The following is a 22,460-nucleotide window of genomic DNA, read 5'->3' on the forward strand; positions in this document are numbered from 1 at the left end:
TCATTCCAACATTATCATGGCATTACTGTTCTTAAAACGGTATCTCTCGTAAGTACGCTGTTGGACATCCCCTTTAAAAGAGAATCAAGTCTTTCTGAGGTAGCTCGTCTTCTCAGCCTACCAGTCTTTGTTCAGCAAAGGTTCCAGAACGGTATCTTCGCAAAGAGTCTTTAAATAAAACCAGTAGGAAGCGCCTTTAATAAGGTGCAAACTATTTACAAGAAAGTTTGGATCATGCACTGTTCATGATTTCTCAGTTTGTAAAACTTGTGCAAAACTGTAGAAAAACAAACAATAAGGATCCCGGGTCAACTAAGGGATCCATAAATTGTTAACCCTGGACGGGTTTAGTAACAAACAATCAGAAACAGTAACTATTTACATTTTCAAGCATTAAAATCTCAGAATCCCCCACGAGGCGCCACCTGGCGGGGGAACCCCTGCAATACAGGCAGTTCAGGTTCCAGGTTCACTCCCGCGGCCAGGTACACCCCATGGGTGCAGGTCTGTTGCACAACCAGATCGTGTGCGGTGATGAGGGTCTGCGTTCCTACTTCTTTCTGCGCTGGTACATCAGGAGCATCAGTTACCTGAAAAGACACTTCTTTGGCCGCTGCGGTGGTTGCGGGGATCATGTGGCAGATCGCAGGTTCCGTGATCAGACAGGTGGGAGTGACCAGGGTGGTTGCAGATCGGTCACACGGGGGCACTTTAGCTACAGGGGCTGGTTTCTCTTTCTTGTAGACGTTCAGCGCGAACCACCCCTTTTCCCCAAAATGCCGGGTGTAAGTAACGCTGTCCCCCGGGTAGAGGTCTCGATCGGGGTGGCCCTCTCTGAGGTGCGACTCGACATCCCGTCGGTTAACAAAGACCTCCGCGTACAGCCCCGGTTCTTTAATAAAGCCCCAGCCTCCTCGGAGTTTAAAGGTGGTGACGATGCCCTGCCTGCGCGGGGCCTGGTGAGTGGTGGGGTCCTTACGGGCCCGGTCCTTAACCGCCAAATCCTTTTGATGGTGGGCCTCCCGCCCAGCCTGATATATTTTCTCTTCCTCTCGCCACCGTTGTTCTAGCTGGACCCGGTATTCCTCCCAGCTTAGGGCCTGTACCATCTCCCCCTTCTGGGTCTCCACCCCGGGGAACCCCATAAGATTGGATCCGGGGTTCACCCAGCGGCACACCGTGCGCTCCGCATGGACCTCACACAGCAAGGGAGTAGGGGTGATTGGGGCTCGCATACGGTGTTCCATGCCCGTGGCTTCCTCCCATGGTAGCAGGCGCTGGAGTTTATGGGCTCCCGGGAGAGGTGGTGCCGCTACGGGACCCACTAACACACCCTCGGCTGGCGGGGCAGGATCGGCGGACTCACCAACTGGTACAAGTTCACTTTCTGCAGCAGGTCCTGCTGGTTCTTCCGGTGAGAACTCCGATGTCCGGGAACCCTCTGCCGGCACCACCGGGTGCGGAGCCTGGACTCTCACATTCAGTTGGAGGAGCTGGTTATATAAGTCCTCCATTTCGGCTCTCAGGAATCTGGTGTTATCCACGGAGGACGGGTTGCTGGGCTCATCCAGGTAGTCGGGGGAGACTTCCACTTCAACCCCACTATCGGGTTCGGAGCTGCTGGCCATAGCGTCCTCCACGTGGGTCACTTCCTGGTCTTTTTCCCGCTCTCTCCTTCGGAAGCGGTTTCGTTTTCTCTGCCTCCGCCCCCCATTAAGGATTAGGAGGCGGATCTCTGCTGCTGACGGACACGTCCTCACCGTGCAGAAATATTTAGACTGGGCGGCCATTGCTGTTCGCGCTCTCCAGCTTGCCTACGCCCCCTTCACGCCCCTCTTCTCTTCCTGCGCTCTCCTCAGCGCTACAATGGCGGCGGATTTTGGCGCGAACTTTTGGCGGCAAGTGACAATCCACAGTCTTTGCAATAAAATACAGTTCAAACACAATAAATCACAGTCTCTAGGCACACATGACCTGATTCTTCAGGCTTAAGTAGATCCTGTTCGTGACGCCAAGTTGCGGAGCGCCCCCACACCGCCGCAGGGCCGAAGGGTACCCGGAGCCGGGCCTCTGAGTCTCAGTCCTGGGGTTGTCACGGTGGCTAGACCCGGTCCGTGGCCCTGTCTGTCAGTGGGGGACGTCCGGTGCAATAAGTCGTGTTGATGGTGCAGTAACGGTGGTGTGGCGGTGCAGTTGTGGGGTGCAGGTCGCGGTAAATAACGAGGACACCAGGTTGCAGTCTCTTTACCTCTTTACTGGAGATCTCTCAGTCCGCAGTCCAGAATACGGTTCACCAGGCTGCGCAAGTCCGGTCGGTCCGATGGCACTTCCAGAGTTCTCCTCACAGGTGGAAATCAGTGCCCTCCTTCTTAACGCTATGTGTTGTAGTCCTTCCCTGCTGTGCTCACGGAAAGTACCCCACAACTGTTGTGTCTGTTTCTTAAGTTCCCTCACAACTCGATTCACTGATGTTCTTCTCGTATTCCATCCCTCCCTGTTATTCAGGTTGGAACGGCACCCGTTTGTCAGGTAGGCCTGGAGTTCTTCCGGGACCCTAGAGACGCCCCTCTCCCGCAATTGCCCCCCAAGACTTCATAGGTGATATGTGGTAGACAGCCCGCCTTAAACTGACTGCCCTGCCGCTGTTTGGAGTATGGCTTGAAGCTGTATGCTATTCCACTCCCTCGGCGTTCCGGCCACCGGTAATGCGCCTCAGTAGGATGTTGCTCCGGTCCTACAGCATGACCCCTACTGGTATTCTCCTTTTTGCTTGATCTCGTTTCTCACTCAGCACAATCTATCTCGCTTCTAGTCCTTTCTTGGGCACCGCCGCTATGCTGAGCAGGCACGGTCCCGTTACGTTCTTTCTAATGCCAAGCCTCTGTCAGGATCCCACCCCTGACAGAGACTCTACTGTCTCTTACTCCACAACACCCTCTGCCACAAGGTGTTGCTTCGTCCAATCCAGTCAGCTTTCTCTTCTAACTTCCTGCCTGACCCCCAGTTTACCCACTATGGTGGGGAGTGGCCTAATGAATAGCACCCTTAGCTCCCCCCGGAGGCCCGGCTGTGAAATGTATTGGTGTCTGTGATACCTGATCAGATGAACTCCTTCAGTGCCATCGGACGCACCATGGCTCCCCATAGTGGCGGAGCCACAGTACTGCAACGACCAGGACTCTGGGGCGCTGCACAACGATCAGGCCTATCAGTCTGAAACTCCTGCAAAGCACGTCGCAAGTCTGGGGAGACAGCAGACAAAATCACCCCATCCTTAAGGATACCCGTAGGCTCAGAATCACCAGAGGAGTCAGGCTCAAAACTCCTAGAAAGGGCATCTGCCTTCACATTTTTCGAACCCGGCAAGTATGAAACCACAAAATTAAACCGGGAGAAAAACAACGACCAGCGCGCCTGTCTAGGATTCAGACGCCTGGCAGACTCAAATCAGATTCTTGTGATCAGTCAAGACCACCACCTGATGTCTAGCACCCTCAAGCCAATGACGCCACTCCTCAAATGCCCACTTCATAGCCAAGAGCTCCCGATTACCGACATCATAATTTCGCTCGGCGGGCGAAAACTTTCGAGAGAAGAATGCACATGGTCTCATCACTGAGCAATCGGGACTTCTCTGCGACAAAACCGCCCCCGCTCCAATCTCGGAAGCATCAACCTCGACCTGAAAAGGGAGCGAAACATCAGGCTGGCGCAACACAGGGGCGGAAGAAAAGCGGCGCTTAAGCTCCCGAAAGGCCTCCACAGCCGCAGAGGACCAATTGGCAACATCAGCACCCTTCTTAGTCAAATCAGTCAGAGGCTTAGCAACACTTGAAAAACCAGTTATAAATCGACGATAGAAATTAGCAAAGCCCAAGAATTTCTGAAGACTCTTCAGGGAAGTAGGCTGCGTCCAATCACAAATAGCCCGAACCTTGACAGGATCCATCTCAACAGAAGAAGGGGAAAAAATGTACCCCAAAAAAGAGATCTTCTGAACCCCAAAAATACACTTTGAACCCTTTACAAACAAAGAATTGGCCCGCAAAACCTGAAAAACCTTCCTAACCTGTTGAACATGCGACTCCCAGTCATCTGAAAAAATCAAAATATCATCCAAATACACAATCATAAATTTATCCAGGTATTTACGGAAAATATCGTGCATAAAGGACTGAAAGACTGAAGGGGCATTAGAAAGACCAAAAGGCATTACCAAATACTCAAAATGGCCCTCGGGCGTATTAAATGCAGTTTTCCACTCATCTCCCTGCTTAATCCGCACCAAATTATACGCACCCCGAAGATCAATCTTAGAGAACCACTTTGCCCCTTTAATACGAGCAAATAAATCAGTCAATAGTGGCAAAGGATACTGGTATTTGACTGTAATCTTATTCAACAGGCGATAATCAATACAGGGCCTCAGGGAGCCATCTTTTTTACCCACGAAAAAAAAACCTGCTCCTAAAGGGGATGAGGATGGACGGATATGTCCCTTTTCCAAGGACTCCTTAATATACTCTCGCATAGCAGCATGCTCAGGCACAGACAGATTGAACAAACGACCCTTAGGAAACTTGCTGCCAGGAATCAAGTCTATAGCACAATCACAATCCCTGTGAGGGGGGAGAGAACTAAGTTTTGGCTCCTCAAAAACATCACAATAGTCAGACAAAAATGCCGGAACTTCAGAGGGAGTAGATGAAGCAATGGAAACCAAAGGTACTTCCCCATGAGCCCCCTGACATCCCCAGCTTAACACAGACATTGTTTTCCAGTCAAGGACTGGATTATGAGTTTGCAACCATGGCAATCCAAGCACTAAGACATCATGCAAGTTATGCAACACAAGGAAGCGAATCACCTCCCGATGGTCAGGAGTCATACACATAGTCACTTGTGTCCAGAATTGTGGTTTATTCCTAGCCAATGGTGTGGAGTCGATACCCTTCAAAGGGATAGGAACTTCCAAAGGCTCTAGGCTAAACCCACAGCGCCTGGCAAAGGACCAATCCATAAGACTCAAGGAAGCGCCAGAATCCACATAGGCATCCACGGTAAAAGATGATAATGAACAAATCAAAGTTACAGACAAAATAAACTTAGACTGTAAAGTGCCAATTGCAAAAGACTTATCAACCTTTTTTGTACGTTTAGAGCATGCTGATATAACATGAGCAGAATCACCACAGTAGAAGCACAACCCATTTTTACGCCTATAATTCTGCCGTTCACTTCTGGACAGAATTCTATCACATTGCATATTCTCCGGTGCCTGCTCAGAAGACACCGCCAAATGGTGCACAGGTTTGCGCTCCCGTAAACGCCGATCAATCTGAATAGCCATAGTCATGGATTCATTCAGACCTGTGGGCGTAGGAAACCCCACCATGACATCTTTAACGGCGTCAGAGAGACCTTCTCTGAAATTCGCCGCCAGGGCGCACTCATTCCACTGAGTAAGCACAGACCATTTTCGAAATTTTTGACAATATATTTCAGCTTCATCATGCCCTTGAGAGAGGGCTATCAAGGCTTTTTCAGCCTGAATCTCCAAATTAGGTTCCTCATAGAGCAACCCCAGTGCCAGAAAAAACGCATCCACATTGAGCAGCGCAGGATCCCCTGGTGCCAATGCAAATGCCCAATTCTGGGGGTCACCCCGCAACAAGGAAATAACAATTTTAACCTGCTGAGCGGGGTTTCCAGCGGAGCGAGATCTCAGAGAAAGATACAATTTACAATTGTGCTTAAAATTCAAAAAACGAGATCTATCTCCAGAAAAAAACTCAGGTATAGGAATCTTGGGTTCAGACATAGGAGCATGTATAACAAAGTCTTGGATATTTTGAACTTTAGAAGCAAGAGTATTCAGGTTTGAAGCTAAACTCTGGATATCCATTTCTCAACAGCTGAGATCTGAGCCATTCAGGGGTTAAGAGGAGAGAAAAAAGCAGCAGATTGCAATTATGGCTAGACAGAACTTCTGAGTAAAAAAAAAAAAAAAGTGTCAGAAACTTCTTTTTTCTCTCTTTCTTCAGCCAATACCTTTAATACATTATGGCCGGCAATACTGTCATGGTTCCCAATGGCAGGGACTCAGGTAAAAACGGACTAGCTCTAGGAAGATGGAATCTCAGATGACCGCGATGCTGAACCTAACACGCAAATAATAGTAGCCGGGGGGCGTGCCTACGTTTTATCCCTAGACGTCTCGCACCAGCCGGAGATCTAGCTGCCCCTAGTAGAGGAATACACAGACCTGACTTGCCTCCAGGGAAACCCCAAAAGTGATAGTAGCCCCCCACATATAATAACGGTTAGGTAAGAGGAAAACACGTACGCAGTATGAATATAGGTTCAGCAAAGAGAGGCCCTCTGACTAGATAGCAGAAAATACGAAAGAGGACTTCGCGGTCACCTCAAAACCCTAAAAAAACCATCCTGAAATTACCTTTAACTCCGATATCAACTCATGACACCGGAGTAGTAATTTCAGATCACTAGAGCTTCCAGCAGCAAGAGAATATTAATGCGTGCTGGACAAACAAACACAAAAATACAAAAGATCCAACTTAGCTGAATTGCAGACTTGGAGCAGGTAGCAAGCAACAGAGGTGCTCTGGTAACATTGATTGCCGGCACTAGAATGACTGAGAAGCCAAACTAAATAGGAAACTCCCAATTCCTGATGGGAACAGGTGCACTGGAAATAAAAGACAAAAGTAAGCCAGTACCACCAGTAGCCACCAGAGGGAGCCAAAAACAGAATTCACAACAGGTAACCAGGGTAAATATCGGGTTACTAAGCGCGGCCCTGCGCTTAGTAACCCGATATTTACCCTGGTTACCATTGTAAAACATCGCTGGCATCGTTGCTTTTGCTGTCAAACACGACGATACACGCCGATCTGACGACCAAATAAAGTTCTGAACTTTCAGCAACGACCAGCGATATCACAGCAGGATCCAGATCGCTGCTGCGTATCAAACACAATGATATCGCTATCCAGGACGCTGCAACGTCACGGATCGCTATCGTTATCGTTGCAAAGTCGCTTAGTGTGAAGGTACCTTAAGACATAAACCTAGCTTTCTGACACCGGGCACTACATTGTGAACCAAAATTATTTGATAATATTCAGACTCCATGATCTGGAACACAGTGCCATGGGCAGCAAAACAACCCCAGAACATCTTTGAACTTCTACCATATTTGACTGTAGGTCTGTGTTTTTATCTTTGTAGGCCTCATTCCGCTTTTTTCAGTAAACAATAAAAGTGCATTACCAAAAAGTTCTGTCTTGATCTCATCTGTCTACAAGATGTTTTCCCAGAAGGATTTTGGCTTATTAAATACATTTTGGCAAACTTCAATGTAGCTTTTTTAGGTCCCTGTGTCAGCAGTGGGATGCTACTGGGTCTCCAGCCACAGCCTTTCATTCAAATATTGATGGATAGTTCGCACTGATATTGATGCACGCTGAGCTTGCAGGACTTGCAACCTTGAGATTGTTGATATTATTCAACAATTTTGGTTCTAAAGTCCTCAAACAGTTTTGTTCTTCTCTTTCTGTTGTACATGCTTTGTGTGGCACACCCAGACACACAATTAAAAGATTGAGCCAACTTCTCCCCTTTTTAACTGGTTTCAGGTGATTTTCATATTGTCCACACCTGTTACTTGCCTCAGTTGAATCTGAACAAGTATCACATGCTTGAAGCAAAGTTGTTTAGCCACAACTTTAGAAAGGTGCTAACTATTTTATCCGACCCATTTTTGGTGTTTTCTGTGAAATTATGTCCAATTTGTCTTTTTTTCTCTTTTTTTTTGTGTTGTTCCAGTACGCACAAAGGAAATAAGTATGTATATAACAAAACATGTGTAATAGCAATAATTGTCTGGGATAAATACTTCATTTTCTGGAACAATTTCAACACTTTTGGCCATGACTCCATATAATGTTGTGGGGGAAAAAAATCAGTACAACTTATAATTTTTTTTTCTATTACATTTCCTGTTCATACTGCACTTAGGCATCCAGTTTGTAGTCTGCGTCATTGATTATCAGCTATCTCTGAATACATGCATAAACAATCACTGATAAGACCATCCACTGCACTCCTAAACTGAAAAAATAAGCAAAAATAAAAATGAATAAAATTACAAGTTATACTATATCTTATCCTACAAAACTGTATATATCAACTATACTGTATATCTGCTCAGTTACTCCTGTTCTACAACATGATGACCACAGATTTAAGGCATATTCTTCACGGCAGGTTCCCTTTAAAGTTTGCCTTGGAAAGATTTTACTTACTAGTTTTTGGATTGAAATAGGAAAAGTTATGAGATGTACTAGGAGATTCATCAACATCTTCATCCTCCTCGTCCTCCTCTTCCTCCAAAACTTTTCCTCCAACCACTACCAACACTTGCTGCAGAGATACTGGTGTCTGCTCAGTAAGGCCCTTTGTCACCTGGAGGAAAAATACATGGACTGAAAATAAACTTTCATAATGTGTTACTAAGAGGTACTTATTCAACTTGTCTATAATCCTTTCCAGCCATTGAAGGATCCAGCTATGATTACCAGTGTTAACACGAGTTAGTGTTACAATAGAGCCATAGATGAGAAAGGTAACACACACATTTGAGAGGTGACAGGTGTGGGAAATGTGACACGAGATGTAACTGATAACAGGTGGTGGTTGAGAAGAGATCTAGCTGGAGAGATTAGTCAAGTGTCTGATGATAGCCTTGACAGGTGATATGGGTCATAAAAAGTAACACAGCTAGGGCAGGTGATCCTGGTACAGCTCAGGTGTGAGAGCTGACACTGATGGGAGATGACATTTCATTACAAGACTGTACAGATGAACACATTAGTGAAAGGTGACGCAGATGTCAAAGGTTAGAACGATGGAAGAGTTACATGTTAAGCCTATATGAGAGGAAATGACCCAGGGTGGAGGTGGCAGGTAGGTCATGTCTATGATACCAAAGGTGATGTGCAGGATGGAGGCATTGGTTTACTTCAATAATGGAGAAGAAGGAAAAAAACAAGAGTTATTCTGTTTTTGTTTTGTTTCATTGTTTTTAAACTTTACTCTGAAACATTATTTTTTTAATATGTTCATTTTTTTTATTTGCTTATTTTCTGAGATTTAACCCCTTTACCCCCAAGGGTGGTTTGCACGTTAATGACCGGGCCAATTTTTACAATTCTGACCACTGTCCCTTTATGAGGTTATAACTCTGGAACAGTTCAACGGATCCTGATGATTCTGACATTGTTTTCTCGTGACATATTGTACTTCATGATAGTGGTAACATTTCTTTGATATTACCTGCTTTAATTTATTTTTTTTTAATGGAAATTTGGCGAAAATTTTGAAAATTTTGCAATTTTCCAACTTTGAAATTTTATGCCCTTAACTCACAGAGATATATCACACAAATTACTTAATAAGTAACATTTCCCACATGTCTACTTTACATCAGCACAATTTTGGAACCAAAATTTTTTTTTGTTAGGGAGTTATAAGGGTTAAAAGTTGACCAGCAATTTCTCATTTTTACAACACCATTTTTTTTTAGGGACCACATCACATTTGAAGTCACTTTTAGGGGTCTATATAACAGAAAATACCCAAGTGTGACACCCTCCTAAAAACCGCACCCTCCAAGGTGCTCAAAACCATATTCAAGAGGTTTATTAATATTACCCCTTCAGGTGTTTAACAGGAATTTTTGGAATGTTTAACAAAAAATGAACATTTAACTTTTCTTCACAAAAGATTTACTTCAGCTCCAATTTCTTTTACTTTACCAAGGGTAACAGGAGAAATTGGACCCCAAAAAGTTGTTGTACAATTTGTCCTGAGTACGCTGATACCCCATATGTGGGGGTAAACCACTGTTTGGGCGCATGGCAGAGCTCGGAAGGGAAGGAGCGCCATTTGACTTTTCAATGCAAAATTGACTGGAATTGAGATAGGACGCTATGTCGCGTTTGGAGAGCCCCTGATGTGCCTAAACATTGAAATCCCCCACTAGTGACACCATTTTGGAAAGTAGACCCCCTAAGGAACTTATCTAGATGTGTGGTGAGCACTTTGACTCACCAAGTGCTTCACAGAAGTTTATAATGTAGAGCCATAAAAATAAAAAATATTTTTTCACAAAAATGATCTTTTCGCCCCCAATTTTTTATTTTTCCAAGGGTAAGAGAAGAAATTGGACCCCAAAAGTTGTTGTGCAATTTGTCCTGAGTACGCTGATACCCAATATGTGGGAGTAAACCACTGTTTGGGCGCATGGCAGAGCTCGGAAGGGAAGGAGCGCCGTTTGACTTTTCAATGCAAAATAGGCTGGAATTGAGATCGGACGCCATGTCGCGTTTGGAAACGCCCTGATGTACTTAAACAGTGGAAAACCCCCAATTCTAATGGAAACCCTAACCCAAACACACCCCTAACCCTAATCCCAACCCTAACCACACCCCTAACCCTAACACACCCCTAATCCCAACTGTAAATGTAATCCAAACCCTATCCCTAACTTTAGCCCCAACCCTAACCCTAACTTTAGCCCAACCCTAACTTTAGCCCCAACCCTAACCTTAACTTTAGCCCCAACCCTAACCCTAACCCCAACCCTAACTTTAGCCCCAACCCAAACCCTAACCCTAACTTTAGCCACAACCCTAACCCTAATGGGAAAATAGAAATAAATACATTTTTTTATGTTATTATTTTTCCCTAACTAAGGTGGTGATGAAGGGGGGGTTTGATTTACTATTTATAGCGGGGGGTTTTAGTGGATTTTTATGATTGGCAGCTGTCACACACTAAAAGATGCTTTTTATTGCAAAAAATTGTTTTTGCCTCTCCACATTTTGAGAGCTATAATTTTTCCATATTTTGGTCCATAGAGTCATGGGAGGTCTTGTTTTTTGTTGGACGAGTTGACGTTTTTATTGGTACCATTTTGGGGCACTTGACATTTTTTGATCGCTTTTTATTCTGATTTTTGTGAGGCAGAATGACCAAAAACCAGCAATTCATGAATTTCTTTTGGGGGGGGGCGATTATACCGTTCCACGTTTGGTAAAATTGATAAAGCAGTTTTATTTTTCGGGTCAGTATGATTACAGCGATACCTTATTTATATCATTTTTTTATGTTTTGGCGCTTTTATATGTTAAAAACTATTTTATTTAAAAAGTAATTATTTTTGCATCGCTTTATTCTGAGGACTATAACTTTTTTATTTTTTCGCTGATGATGGTGTATGGTGGCTCATTTTTTGAGGGACAAGATGATGTTTTCAGCGGTACCATGCTTTTTTATATCCCTCTTTTTGATCGCGTGTTATTCCACATTTTGTTTGGCGGCATGATAATAAAGCGTTGTTTTTTGCCTCGTTTTTTCTTTTACGGTGTTCACTGGGTTAACTAGTGGGACAGTTTTATAGGTCGGTACATTATGTGTACTTTTATTGTTTGCATTTTTTTTAATTTAAATAAATGTATTATTGTAACAATAATATATAAACCGTTTTTTTTTTCCTTTACTTAGGATTTTTTTTTTTTTTTTTTACACATGTAAATATTTTTTTTTTTACTTGTTTACTTTGTCCCGGGAAGGGGGGGGGGACGGACATGACTATATAGTGCCAGATCGCTGATCTGACACTTTGACAGGCACTGCTGGAGGCTTGCTGGAGCCTGCTCTGAGTAGGCGCTTGCATGCAACCTCCCTGCAGGACCCGGAGGTACAGTTGTGGCCAAAAGTATTGACACCCCTGCAATTCTGTCAGATAATACTCAGTTTCTTCCTGAAAATGATTGCAAACACAAATTCTTTGGTATTATTATCTTCTTTTAATTTGTCTTAAATGAAAAAACACAAAAAGAATTGTCCTAAAGCCAAAAAAGGGGGTGGACAAAAGTATTGGCACTGTTCAAAAAATCATGTGATGCTTCTCTACTTTGTGTAATTAACAGCACCTGTAACTTACCTGTGGCACCTAACAGGTGTTGGCAATAACTAAATCACACTTGCAGCCAGTTGACATGGATTAAAGTTGACTCAACCTCTGTCCTGTGTCCTTGTGTGAACCACATTGAGCATGGAGAAAGGAAAGAAGACCAAAGAACAGTCTGAGGACTTGAGAAACCAAATTGTGAGGAAGCATGAGCAATCTCAAGGCTGCAAGTCCAGCTCCAAAGACCTGAATGTTCCTGTGTCTACCGTGCGCAGTGTCATCAAGAAGTTTAAAGCCCATGGCACTGTGGCTAACCTCCCTAGATGTGGACGGAAAATAAAAATTGACAAGAGATTTCAATGCACGATTGTGCGGATGTTGGATAAAGAACCTCGACTAACATCCAAACAAGTTCAAGCTGCCCTGCAGTCCAAGGGTACAACAGTGTCAACCCGTACTATCCGTCAGTGTCTGAATGAAAAGGGACTGTATGGTAGGAGACCCAGGAAGACCCCACTTCTTACCCCGAGACATAAAAAAACCAGGCTGGAGTTTGCCAAAACTTACCTGAAAAAGCCTAAAACATTTTGGAAGAATGTTCTCTGGTCAGATGAGACAAAAGTAGAGCTTTTTGGGCAAAGGCATCAACATAGAGTTTACAGGAGAAAAAAAGAGGCATTCAAAGAAAAGAACATGGTCCCTACAGTCAAACATGGCGGAGGTTCCCTGATGTTTTGGGGTTGCTTTGCTGCCTCTGGCACTGGACTGCTTGACCGTGTGCATGGCATTATGAAGTCTGAAAACTACCAACAAATTTTGCAGCATAATGTAGGGCCCAGTGTGAGAAAGCTGGGTCTCCCTCAGAGGTCATGGGTCTTCCAGCAGGACAATGACCCAAAACACACTTCAAAACCACTAGAAAATGGTTTGAGAGAAAGCACTGGAGACTTCTAAGGTGGCCAGCAATGAGTCCAGACCTGAATCCCATAGAACACCTGTGGAGAGATCTAAAAATGGCAGTTTGAAGAAGGCACCCTTCAAATATCAGGGACCTGGAGCAGTTTGCCAAAGAAGAATGGTCTAAAATTCCAGCAGAGCATTGTAAGAAACTCACTGATGGTTACCGGAAGCGGTTGGTCGCAGTTATTTTGGCTAAATGTTGTGCAACCAAGTATTAAGCTGAGGGTGCCAATACTTTTGTCTGGCCCATTTTTGGAGTTTTGTGTGAAATGATCAATGTTTTGCTTTTTGCTTCATTCTCTTTTGTGTTTTTTCATTTAAGACAAATTAAATGAAGATAATAACAAAGAATTTGTATTTGCAATCATTTTCAGGAAGAAACTGAGTATTATCTGACAGAATTGCAGGGGTGTCAATACTTTTGGCCACAACTGTATATGTCTATGGTTGCGTGTAAAACATCATACTGCACTTGAATATTACCCGAGTGTAATGCAATTCCTGCGGACATCGGCAATGAAGGAGACGGAGAAATTAATTTCTCAATATCCTCCGCACTTGTGCTCAGATTCTCACATGCGAGAGGATCGGAGCACAGAGCACTGACAATCAAATCACGCTCACAGCAGAGCTGGAGCTGAGTGTCATTAGCATATCGCATCCGAAGCTCTCGCATGAGAGAATCATCGGATGTCATACACTAGACTAGTGTGATGTTGGCATTAGGCTGAAGGTGTGAAAATGACCTCAGGAAAGTATAGAGTCAATGACTGAACACTTTCTTCCATAGCGCAAAATCAGTTTCATGTATGACAATGGCTGCTATGGGCATAAAAGAAGAGAAACTCATGGTATGGCCACCATTATCCTGTAAGGGTGTTACAGAGACTGTTGTGTTCCTGCCCCCGAAGACAACAATCGCATTAAGTGAATAGTGTTTTTGTAGATGTATTGTGATATGTGAAGTGTGAACTATGTCATATGTTGTTAAAAATGTAATGAGTAGTAATGCATATGTAGCGCCCCCACTGCCGCAGGGCCGAGGGGTACCCGGTACCGGGCCTCTGAGTCTCTGCTCTGGGGTTGTCACGGTGGCTAGACCCGGTCCGTGACCCTGCTGAGGGGCGTACAGTAATAGATGTGGATGGTGGTGGTGGTGCGGTGTAGTGCCGGTCGCAGTTAATAACGAGGACACAAGGTTGCAGTCTCTTTACCTCTTTACTGAAGGCTTCTGGGTCCTCAGTCCGGAATACGGTTAACCAGGCTGCGCAAGTCCGGCCGGTCCGATGGCACCTCCAGAGTTCCCGTTGCAGGTAGAAATCTGTGCCTACCTTCCTGCGCTTGTGTGTTGTGGTCCTCCCCTGCTGTGCTTACGGGATAGTACCCCACAACTGTTGTGTCTGTTTCTCGTGTTCCCTCACAACAACTCGATTCTGATGTTCTTTGTTGTGAATTCTGTTTTTGGCTCCCTCTGGTGGCTACTGGTGGTACTGGCTTACTTTTGTCTTTTATTTCCAGTGCACCTGTTCCCATCAGGAATTGGGAGTTTCCTATTTAGTTTGGCTTCTCAGTCATTCTAGTGCCGGCAATCAATGTTACCAGAGCACCTCTGTTGCTTGCTACCTGCTCCAAGTCTGCAATTCAGCTAAGTTGGATCTTTTGTATTTTTTGTGTTTGTTTTGTCCAGCACGCATTTTTTCACTCTTGCTGCTGGAAGCTCTAGTGATCTGAAATTACTACTCCGGTGTCATGAGTTGATATCGGAGTTAAAGTAATTTCAGGATGGCTGATTAGGGTTTTGAGGTGACCGCGAAGTCCTCTTTTGTATTTTCTGCTATCTAGTCAGAGGGCCTCTCTTTGCTGAACCTATATTCATACTGCGTACGTGTTTTCCTCTTACCTAACCGTTATTATATGTGGGGGGCTACTATCACTTTTGGGGTTTCCCTGGAGGCAAGTCAGGTCTGTGTATTCCTCTACTAGGGGTAGCTAGATCTCCGGCTGGTGCGAGACGTCTAGGGATAAAACGTAGGCACGCCCCCGGCTACTATTATTTGTGTGTTAGGTTCAGCATCGCGGTCATCTGAGATTCCATCTTCCTAGAGCTAGTCCGTTTTTGCCTAAGTCCCTGCCATTGGGAATCATGACAGTTCTTCTTCTTCTCGCCCCCCAGATCTTATGGTAGGACGCACCCGTATGACGGGAAGGCTCGGAGCTCTTCCGGGACCCTAGAGTCGCCCCTCTCCAAAGGTTGCCCCCTATGTCTGCGTAGGTGATGTAGGTGAGACAGCCAGCCTATAGCTCTCTGCCCTGCCGTTGGTTTGAAGTAATGCTTAGAGCTCTGTACTTCCTCGGCGTTCCGGCCACCGGTTAGTTACGCCTCAGTAGGATGTTGCCTCGGTCTAACAGCATGACTCCTACTGGTATTTCTCCCTGTTGCGTTGATCTCGTTTCTCACTCAGCACAATAAATCTCGCTTCTTGTCCTTTCTTAGGGCACCGCCGCTATGAAGTGCAGGCGCGGTCCCGTAGCTTTCTCTCTGATTGCCAGGCCTCTGTCAGGATCCCACCCCTGACAGGGACCCTACCGAATCTTCCCCTACAACACCCTCTACCACAAGGTGTTGCCTGGTTCCAACCCAGTCAGCGTTCTCTCTAACTTCCTGCCTAACCCCCAGTTTTACCAGACTGTGAGGAGTGGCCTAATGAATAGTACCCTTAGCTCCCCCTGGAGGCCAGACTGTGAAACGTATTGGTGTATGTGATACCTGGTCAGATGAACTCCTTCAGTGCCATCAGACGTACCATAGCCCCCCTTAGCGGCGGAGCCACAGTACTGCAACGACCAGGACTCTGGGGCGCTGCACTCCCCCCCGGTTAAATCCAGTACTCCTGGACTGGGAAGAAAACAACAATACATGTCAGCAAAAAGACATACAATTTTGAAAATGCAAGTACAAGTCAACTTTTTAACAGAGCTTCCCTTTATGGGAGGTGAGGACACTTGAACGTTACAAACATGGTTAAATACTTTTAAATAACTTTACTATAAATAACTTTTCTTACCCAACCGGGTATTCTACTAAGTGCAAAATTTTTGAACACTAATCCAACTTTGCCTTTAAGGACGTACCTGCTGAATCCACTAAAGACCTTCTTATAATCACATTATAAGGTTACTGAACATTTTTACATTCTCCTACTTTAAGTCTGCAGGACCGCCTGTCCTAACCGCTCCAGGCCTACTGCCTCTCCTTTCTGTTACAGGACCGCCCCTTTCCGCCCGGGCCTACTGTCCTTCCACTACTATACACAGTATAGAACATATCATTTTTCTTTCAGTTTAAGATCACTGAGCCATCTCTGTATGGCTCCTATGAGGACTCACTAACTAACCCCGTACGGGTTCACTTTCTGTCCTCATTCTCTAACACATTATCAAACATTTCTTACAATCAACTAGTTGGCTACATATAACTCCTTCATATTAGCATCATTACTTTTTCTTTCAAGACATTATTGCCATCTAACCATCTTAAGGCAACACTGTACATAAGTGCAAGATGTGAACATCCCCTTTAAGAGGGGACCAAGTCTCTATGAGTTAGTGCAACTTCTCAAGCTGCAAGTCCGTATGCAGCAAGGACTCCAGTGCAAGTTCCAAGAACCGTATCTTCGCAAAGAGTCCGTCTTTTATATAAAACCAGTAGAGAGCACCTTTAAGAAGGTGCAAACTATTTACAACACAGTTTGTGAATCATTCACCGTCCATGATTCGGTAGTCTTTATAACATGGGTGAATAGGGAGCAAAAAGGAAAATAAAAGCAAAAATAAAAACAATAGGGATCCCGGGTAAACGAAGGGATCCCTTTAAGAATAACCCTAGTCGGGTTTAAAGCAGCAAAAAGCAGGGAAACAAGCAGTTAACTATTTACATATCCATGGCATCGAGGTTTACTCTCGCTCTGGCGGCCGTAGCTCCGCATAGACCTCGCTCAGCAAGGTGATCGGCGAGATCAGGGCCTTTAAGAAGTGCTCCATACCCGTGATCCTATCCCAGGGTGTAAGGCGCCGGAGTCTATAGGTCCCAGGGAGAGGGGGTACCGCGACGGGGCCTATCAGCAGGTCCTCTGCTGGCGGGGCAGGGTCGTTCTTCATACCTGCTTCTGATGCGGTCCCTCCGGTGCCGATTTGCTGCGTCTCCGCTAGGATCGGGAACGCTAGTTGCAGGGCCTTGCGCTGCGGCATTGTCATCTCCGTTTGCAGCACCTCGCTTTCCAGCAGGGCCTTGCTTTCTGGCTTCGGAGCGCTGGAACTTCTTTCTTGCTCCAGACCAGACGAGGCTGCCAACAGACGTCTGATGAGGCTCCCGATGAAGGTCTTCTTCCACCCGGCCTCAGTGCTCAGCTGCGTCCGCCGGAGTTGGTCGCCGAGCTCATCCACTCCGGCCTGCAGGAAGTCAATATCAGCGGTGGAGGCCTGGTTGCGGTGCCCCTCCGGGTAGCTGGGGGAGTCCTCTGCTCCTACCCCACGCTCCGGCTCCGGGTGGCTCGCCATGGCGTCCTCCATGTCGCTTACTTCCTCCTCGTCCTTTTCCCGCTCTCTCCTTCGTGGGCGGTTTCGCTTTTGTTGTCTCCGCCCCCCATGGAGGGTCAGTAGGCGGATCTCGGCTGCTGACGGACACGTCCTCAAGGGGCAGAAATATTTAGACTGGGCGGCCATTGTCTTTCGCGCTCTCCAGCTTGTCTACGCCCACTCCATGCCCTTCTTCTTCTCCTGCGCTCTCCTTAGCGCTGAATTGGCGGTGGTTTTGGCGGGAACTTCTGGCGGAAAGTGGCAATACACAGTCTTTTCAATAAGTCACAGTTCAAGCACAATAAATCACAGTTCTAAGGCACACATGACCCGATTCTTCAGGCTTAAGTAGATCCTGTTCGTGACGCAAATTGTAGCGCCCCCACTGCCGCAGGGCCGAGGGGTACCCGGTACCGGGCCTCTGAGTCTCTGCTCTGGGGTTGTCACGGTGGCTAGACCCAGTCCGTGACCCTGCTGAGGGGCGTACAGTAATAGATGTGGATGGTGGTGGTGGTGCGGTGTAGTGCCGGTCGCAGTTAATAACGAGGACACAAGGTTGCAGTCTCTTTACCTCTTTACTGAAGGCTTCTGGGTCCTCAGTCCGGAATCCGGTTAACCGGGCTGCGCAAGTCCGGCCGGTCCGATGGCACCTCCAGAGTTCCCGTTGCAGGTGGAAATCTGTGCCTTCCTTCTAGCGCTTGTGTGTTGTGGTCCTCCCCTGCTGTGCTTACGGGATAGTACCCCACAACTGTTGTGTCTGTTTCTCGTGTTCCCTCACAACAACTCGATTCTGATGTTCTTCTTCTTCTCGCCCCCCAGATCTTATGGTAGGACGCACCCGTATGACGGGAAGGCTCGGAGCTCTCCCGGGACCCTAGAGTCGCCCCTCTCCAAAGGTTGCCCCCTATGTCTGCGTTGGTGATGTAGGTGAGACAGCCAGCCTATAGCTCTCTGCCCTGCCGTTGGTTTGAAGTAATGCTTAGAGCTCTGTACTTCCTCGGCGTTCCGGCCACCGGTTAGTTACGCCTCAGTAGGATGTTGCCTCGGTCTAACAGCACGACTCCTACTGGTATTTCTCCCTGTTGCGTTGATCTCGTTTCTCACTCAGCACAATAAATCTCGCTTCTTGTCCTTTCTTAGGGCACCGCCGCTATGAAGTGCAGGCGCGGTCCCGTAGCTTTCTCTCTGATTGCCAGACCTCTGTCAGGATCCCACCCCTGACAGGGACCCTACCGAATCTTCCCCTACAACACCCTCTACCACAAGGTGTTGCCTGGTTCCAACCCAGTCAGCGTTCTCTCTAACTTCCTGCCTAACCCCCAGTTTTACCAGACTGTGAGGAGTGGCCTAATGAATAGTACCCTTAGCTCCCCCTGGAGGCCAGATTGTGAAACGTATTGGTGTATGTGATACCTGGTCAGATGAACTCCTTCAGTGCCATCAGACGTACCATAGCCCCCCTTAGCGGCGGAGCCACAGTACTGCAACGACCAGGACTCTGGGGCGCTGCACTCCCCCCCGGTTAAATCCAGTACTCCTGGACTGGGAAGAAAACAACAATACATGTCAGCAAAAAGACATACAATTTTGAAAATGCAAGTACAAGTCAACTTTTTAACAGAGCTTCCCTTTATGGGAGGTGAGGACACTTGAACGTTACAAACATGGTTAAATACTTTTAAATAACTTTACTATAAATAACTTTTCTTACCCAACCGGGTATTCTACTAAGTGCAAAATTTTTGAACACTAATCCAACTTTGCCTTTAAGGACGTACCTGCTGAATCCACTAAAGACCTTCTTATAATCACATTATAAGGTTACTGAACATTTTTACATTCTCCTACTTTAAGTCTGCAGGACCGCCTGTCCTAACCGCTCCAGGCCTACTGCCTCTCCTTTCTGTTACAGGACCGCCCCTTTCCGCCCGGGCCTACTGTCCTTCCACTACTATACACAGTATAGAACATATCATTTTTCTTTCAGTTTAAGATCACTGAGCCATCTCTGTATGGCTCCTATGAGGACTCACTAACTAACCCCGTACGGGTTCACTTTCTGTCCTCATTCTCTAACACATTATCAAACATTTCTTACAATCAACTAGTTGGCTACATATAACTTCTTCATATTAGCATCATTACTTTTTCTTTCAAGACATTATTGCCATCTAACCATCTTAAGGCAACACTGTACATAAGTGCAAGATGTGAACATCCCCTTTAAGAGGGGACCAAGTCTCTATGAGGTAGTGCAACTTCTCAAGCTGCAAGTCCGTATGCAGCAAGGACTCCAGTGCAAGTTCCAAGAACCGTATCTTCGCAAAGAGTCCGTCTTTTATATAAAACCAGTAGAGAGCACCTTTAAGAAGGTGCAAACTATTTACAACACAGTTTGTGAATCATTCACCGTCCATGATTCGGTAGTCTTTATAACATGGGTGAATAGGGAGCAAAAAGGAATATAAAAGCAAAAATAAAAACAATAGGGATCCCGGGTAAACGAAGGGATCCCTTTAAGAATAACCCTAGTCGGGTTTAAAGCAGCAAAAAGCAGGGAAACAAGCAGTTAACTATTTACATATCCATGGCATCGAGGTTTACTCTCGCTCTGGCGGCCGTAGCTCCGCATAGACCTCGCTCAGCAAGGTGATCGGCGAGATCGGGGCCTTTAAGAAGTGCTCCATACCCGTGATCCTATCCCAGGGTGTAAGGCGCCGGAGTCTATAGGTCCCAGGGAGAGGGGGTACCGCGACGGGGCCTATCAGCAGGTCCTCTGCTGGCGGGGCAGGGTCGTTCTTCATACCTGCTTCTGATGCGGTCCCTCCGGTGCCGATTTGCTGCGTCTCCGCTAGGATCGGGAACGCTAGTTGCAGGGCCTTGCGCTGCGGCATTGTCATCTCCGTTTGCAGCACTTCGCTTTCCAGCAGGGCCTTGCTTTCTGGCTTCGGAGCGCTGGAACTTCTTTCTTGCTCCAGACCAGACGAGGCTGCCAACAGACGTCTGATGAGGCTCCCGATGAAGGTCTTCTTCCACCCGGCCTCAGTGCTCAGCTGCGTCCGCCGGAGTTGGTCGCCGAGCTCATCCACTCCGGCCTGCAGGAAGTCAATATCAGCGGTGGAGGCCTGGTTGCGGTGCCCCTCCGGGTAGCTGGGGGAGTCCTCTGCTCCTACCCCACGCTCCGGCTCCGGGTGGCTCGCCATGGCGTCCTCCATGTCGCTTACTTCCTCCTCGTCCTTTTCCCGCCCTCTCCTTCGTGGGCGGTTTCGCTTTTGTTGTCTCCGCCCCCCATGGAGGGTCAGTAGGCGGATCTCGGCTGCTGACGGACACGTCCTCAAGGGGCAGAAATATTTACACTGGGCGGCCATTGTCTTTCGCGCTCTCCAGCTTGTCTACGCCCACTCCATGCCCTTCTTCTTCTCCTGCGCTCTCCTTAGCGCTGAATTGGCGGTGGTTTTGGCGGGAACTTCTGGCGGAAAGTGGCAATACACAGTCTTTTCAATAAGTCACAGTTCAAGCACAATAAATCACAGTTCTAAGGCACACATGACCCGATTCTTCAGGCTTAAGTAGATCCTGTTCGTGACGCAAATTGTAGCGCCCCCACTGCCGCAGGGCCGAGGGGTACCCGGTACCGGGCCTCTGAGTCTCTGCTCTGGGGTTGTCACGGTGGCTAGACCCGGTCCGTGACCCTGCTGAGGGGCGTACAGTAATAGATGTGGATGGTGGTGGTGGTGCGGTGTAGTGCCGGTCGCAGTTAATAACGAGGACACAAGGTTGCAGTCTCTTTACCTCTTTACTGAAGGCTTCTGGGTCCTCAGTCCGGAATCCGGTTAACCGGGCTGCGCAAGTCCGGCCGGTCCGATGGCACCTCCAGAGTTCCCGTTGCAGGTGGAAATCTGTGCCTTCCTTCTAGCGCTTGTGTGTTGTGGTCCTCCCCTGCTGTGCTTACGGGATAGTACCCCACAACTGTTGTGTCTGTTTCTCGTGTTCCCTCACAACAACTCGATTCTGATGTTCTTCTTCTTCTCGCCCCCCAGATCTTATGGTAGGACGCACCCGTATGACGGGAAGGCTCGGAGCTCTCCCGGGACCCTAGAGTCGCCCCTCTCCAAAGGTTGCCCCCTATGTCTGCGTAGGTGATGTAGGTGAGACAGCCAGCCTATAGCTCTCTGCCCTGCCGTTGGTTTGAAGTAATGCTTAGAGCTCTGTACTTCCTCGGCGTTCCGGCCACCGGTTAGTTACGCCTCAGTAGGATGTTGCCTCGGTCTAACAGCACGACTCCTACTGGTATTTCTCCCTGTTGCGTTGATCTCGTTTCTCACTCAGCACAATAAATCTCGCTTCTTGTCCTTTCTTAGGGCACCGCCGCTATGAAGTGCAGGCGCGGTCCCGTAGCTTTCTCTCTGATTGCCAGGCCTCTGTCAGGATCCCACCCCTGACAGGGACCCTACCGAATCTTCCCCTACAACACCCTCTACCACAAGGTGTTGCCTGGTTCCAACCCAGTCAGCGTTCTCTCTAACTTCCTGCCTAACCCCCAGTTTTACCAGACTGTGAGGAGTGGCCTAATGAATAGTATCCTTAGCTGCCCCTGGAGGCCAGACTGTGAAATGTATTGGTGTATGTGATACCTGGTCAGATGAACTCCTTCAGTGCCATCAGACGTACCATAGCCTCCCTTAGCGGCGGAGCCACAGTACTGCAACGACCAGGACTCTGGGGCGCTGCACATAGTGTTTTAGGTAATGCTGCTGATATGCAAGTGCTGTAAAGGTAATGCCTAGTCTGAGAAACGTACAGTGCAGAGTGAGTATAGGTAGAACATAGAGTAAGATTTAGGACACAAGATAGTAACTGCAATTAGATGATGACAATGGAGTATGGTATAGTATAAGTATTATTAGTATAGTGTTAATATAGAAAA

At 46.9% G+C, this 22,460-nt stretch overlaps 1 protein-coding gene across 1 annotated transcript in view; it reads right to left on the minus strand.

Annotated features, from left to right (window-relative positions):
• KLHL30 (kelch like family member 30) overlaps positions 1-22,460 on the minus strand; it is a 78,709-nt gene that overhangs the window by 35,132 nt on the left and 21,117 nt on the right. Inside the window, exon 3 of the mRNA XM_077291037.1 lies at positions 8,328-8,487. Coding sequence (XP_077147152.1) covers positions 8,328-8,487 — 160 coding nt within the window. The remainder of the gene's footprint in view (positions 1-8,327; positions 8,488-22,460) is intronic.

The sequence above is a fragment of the Ranitomeya variabilis genome, chromosome 2 (genome assembly GCF_051348905.1).
Source record: "Ranitomeya variabilis isolate aRanVar5 chromosome 2, aRanVar5.hap1, whole genome shotgun sequence".
Lineage (NCBI taxonomy): Eukaryota > Metazoa > Chordata > Amphibia > Anura > Dendrobatidae > Ranitomeya > Ranitomeya variabilis.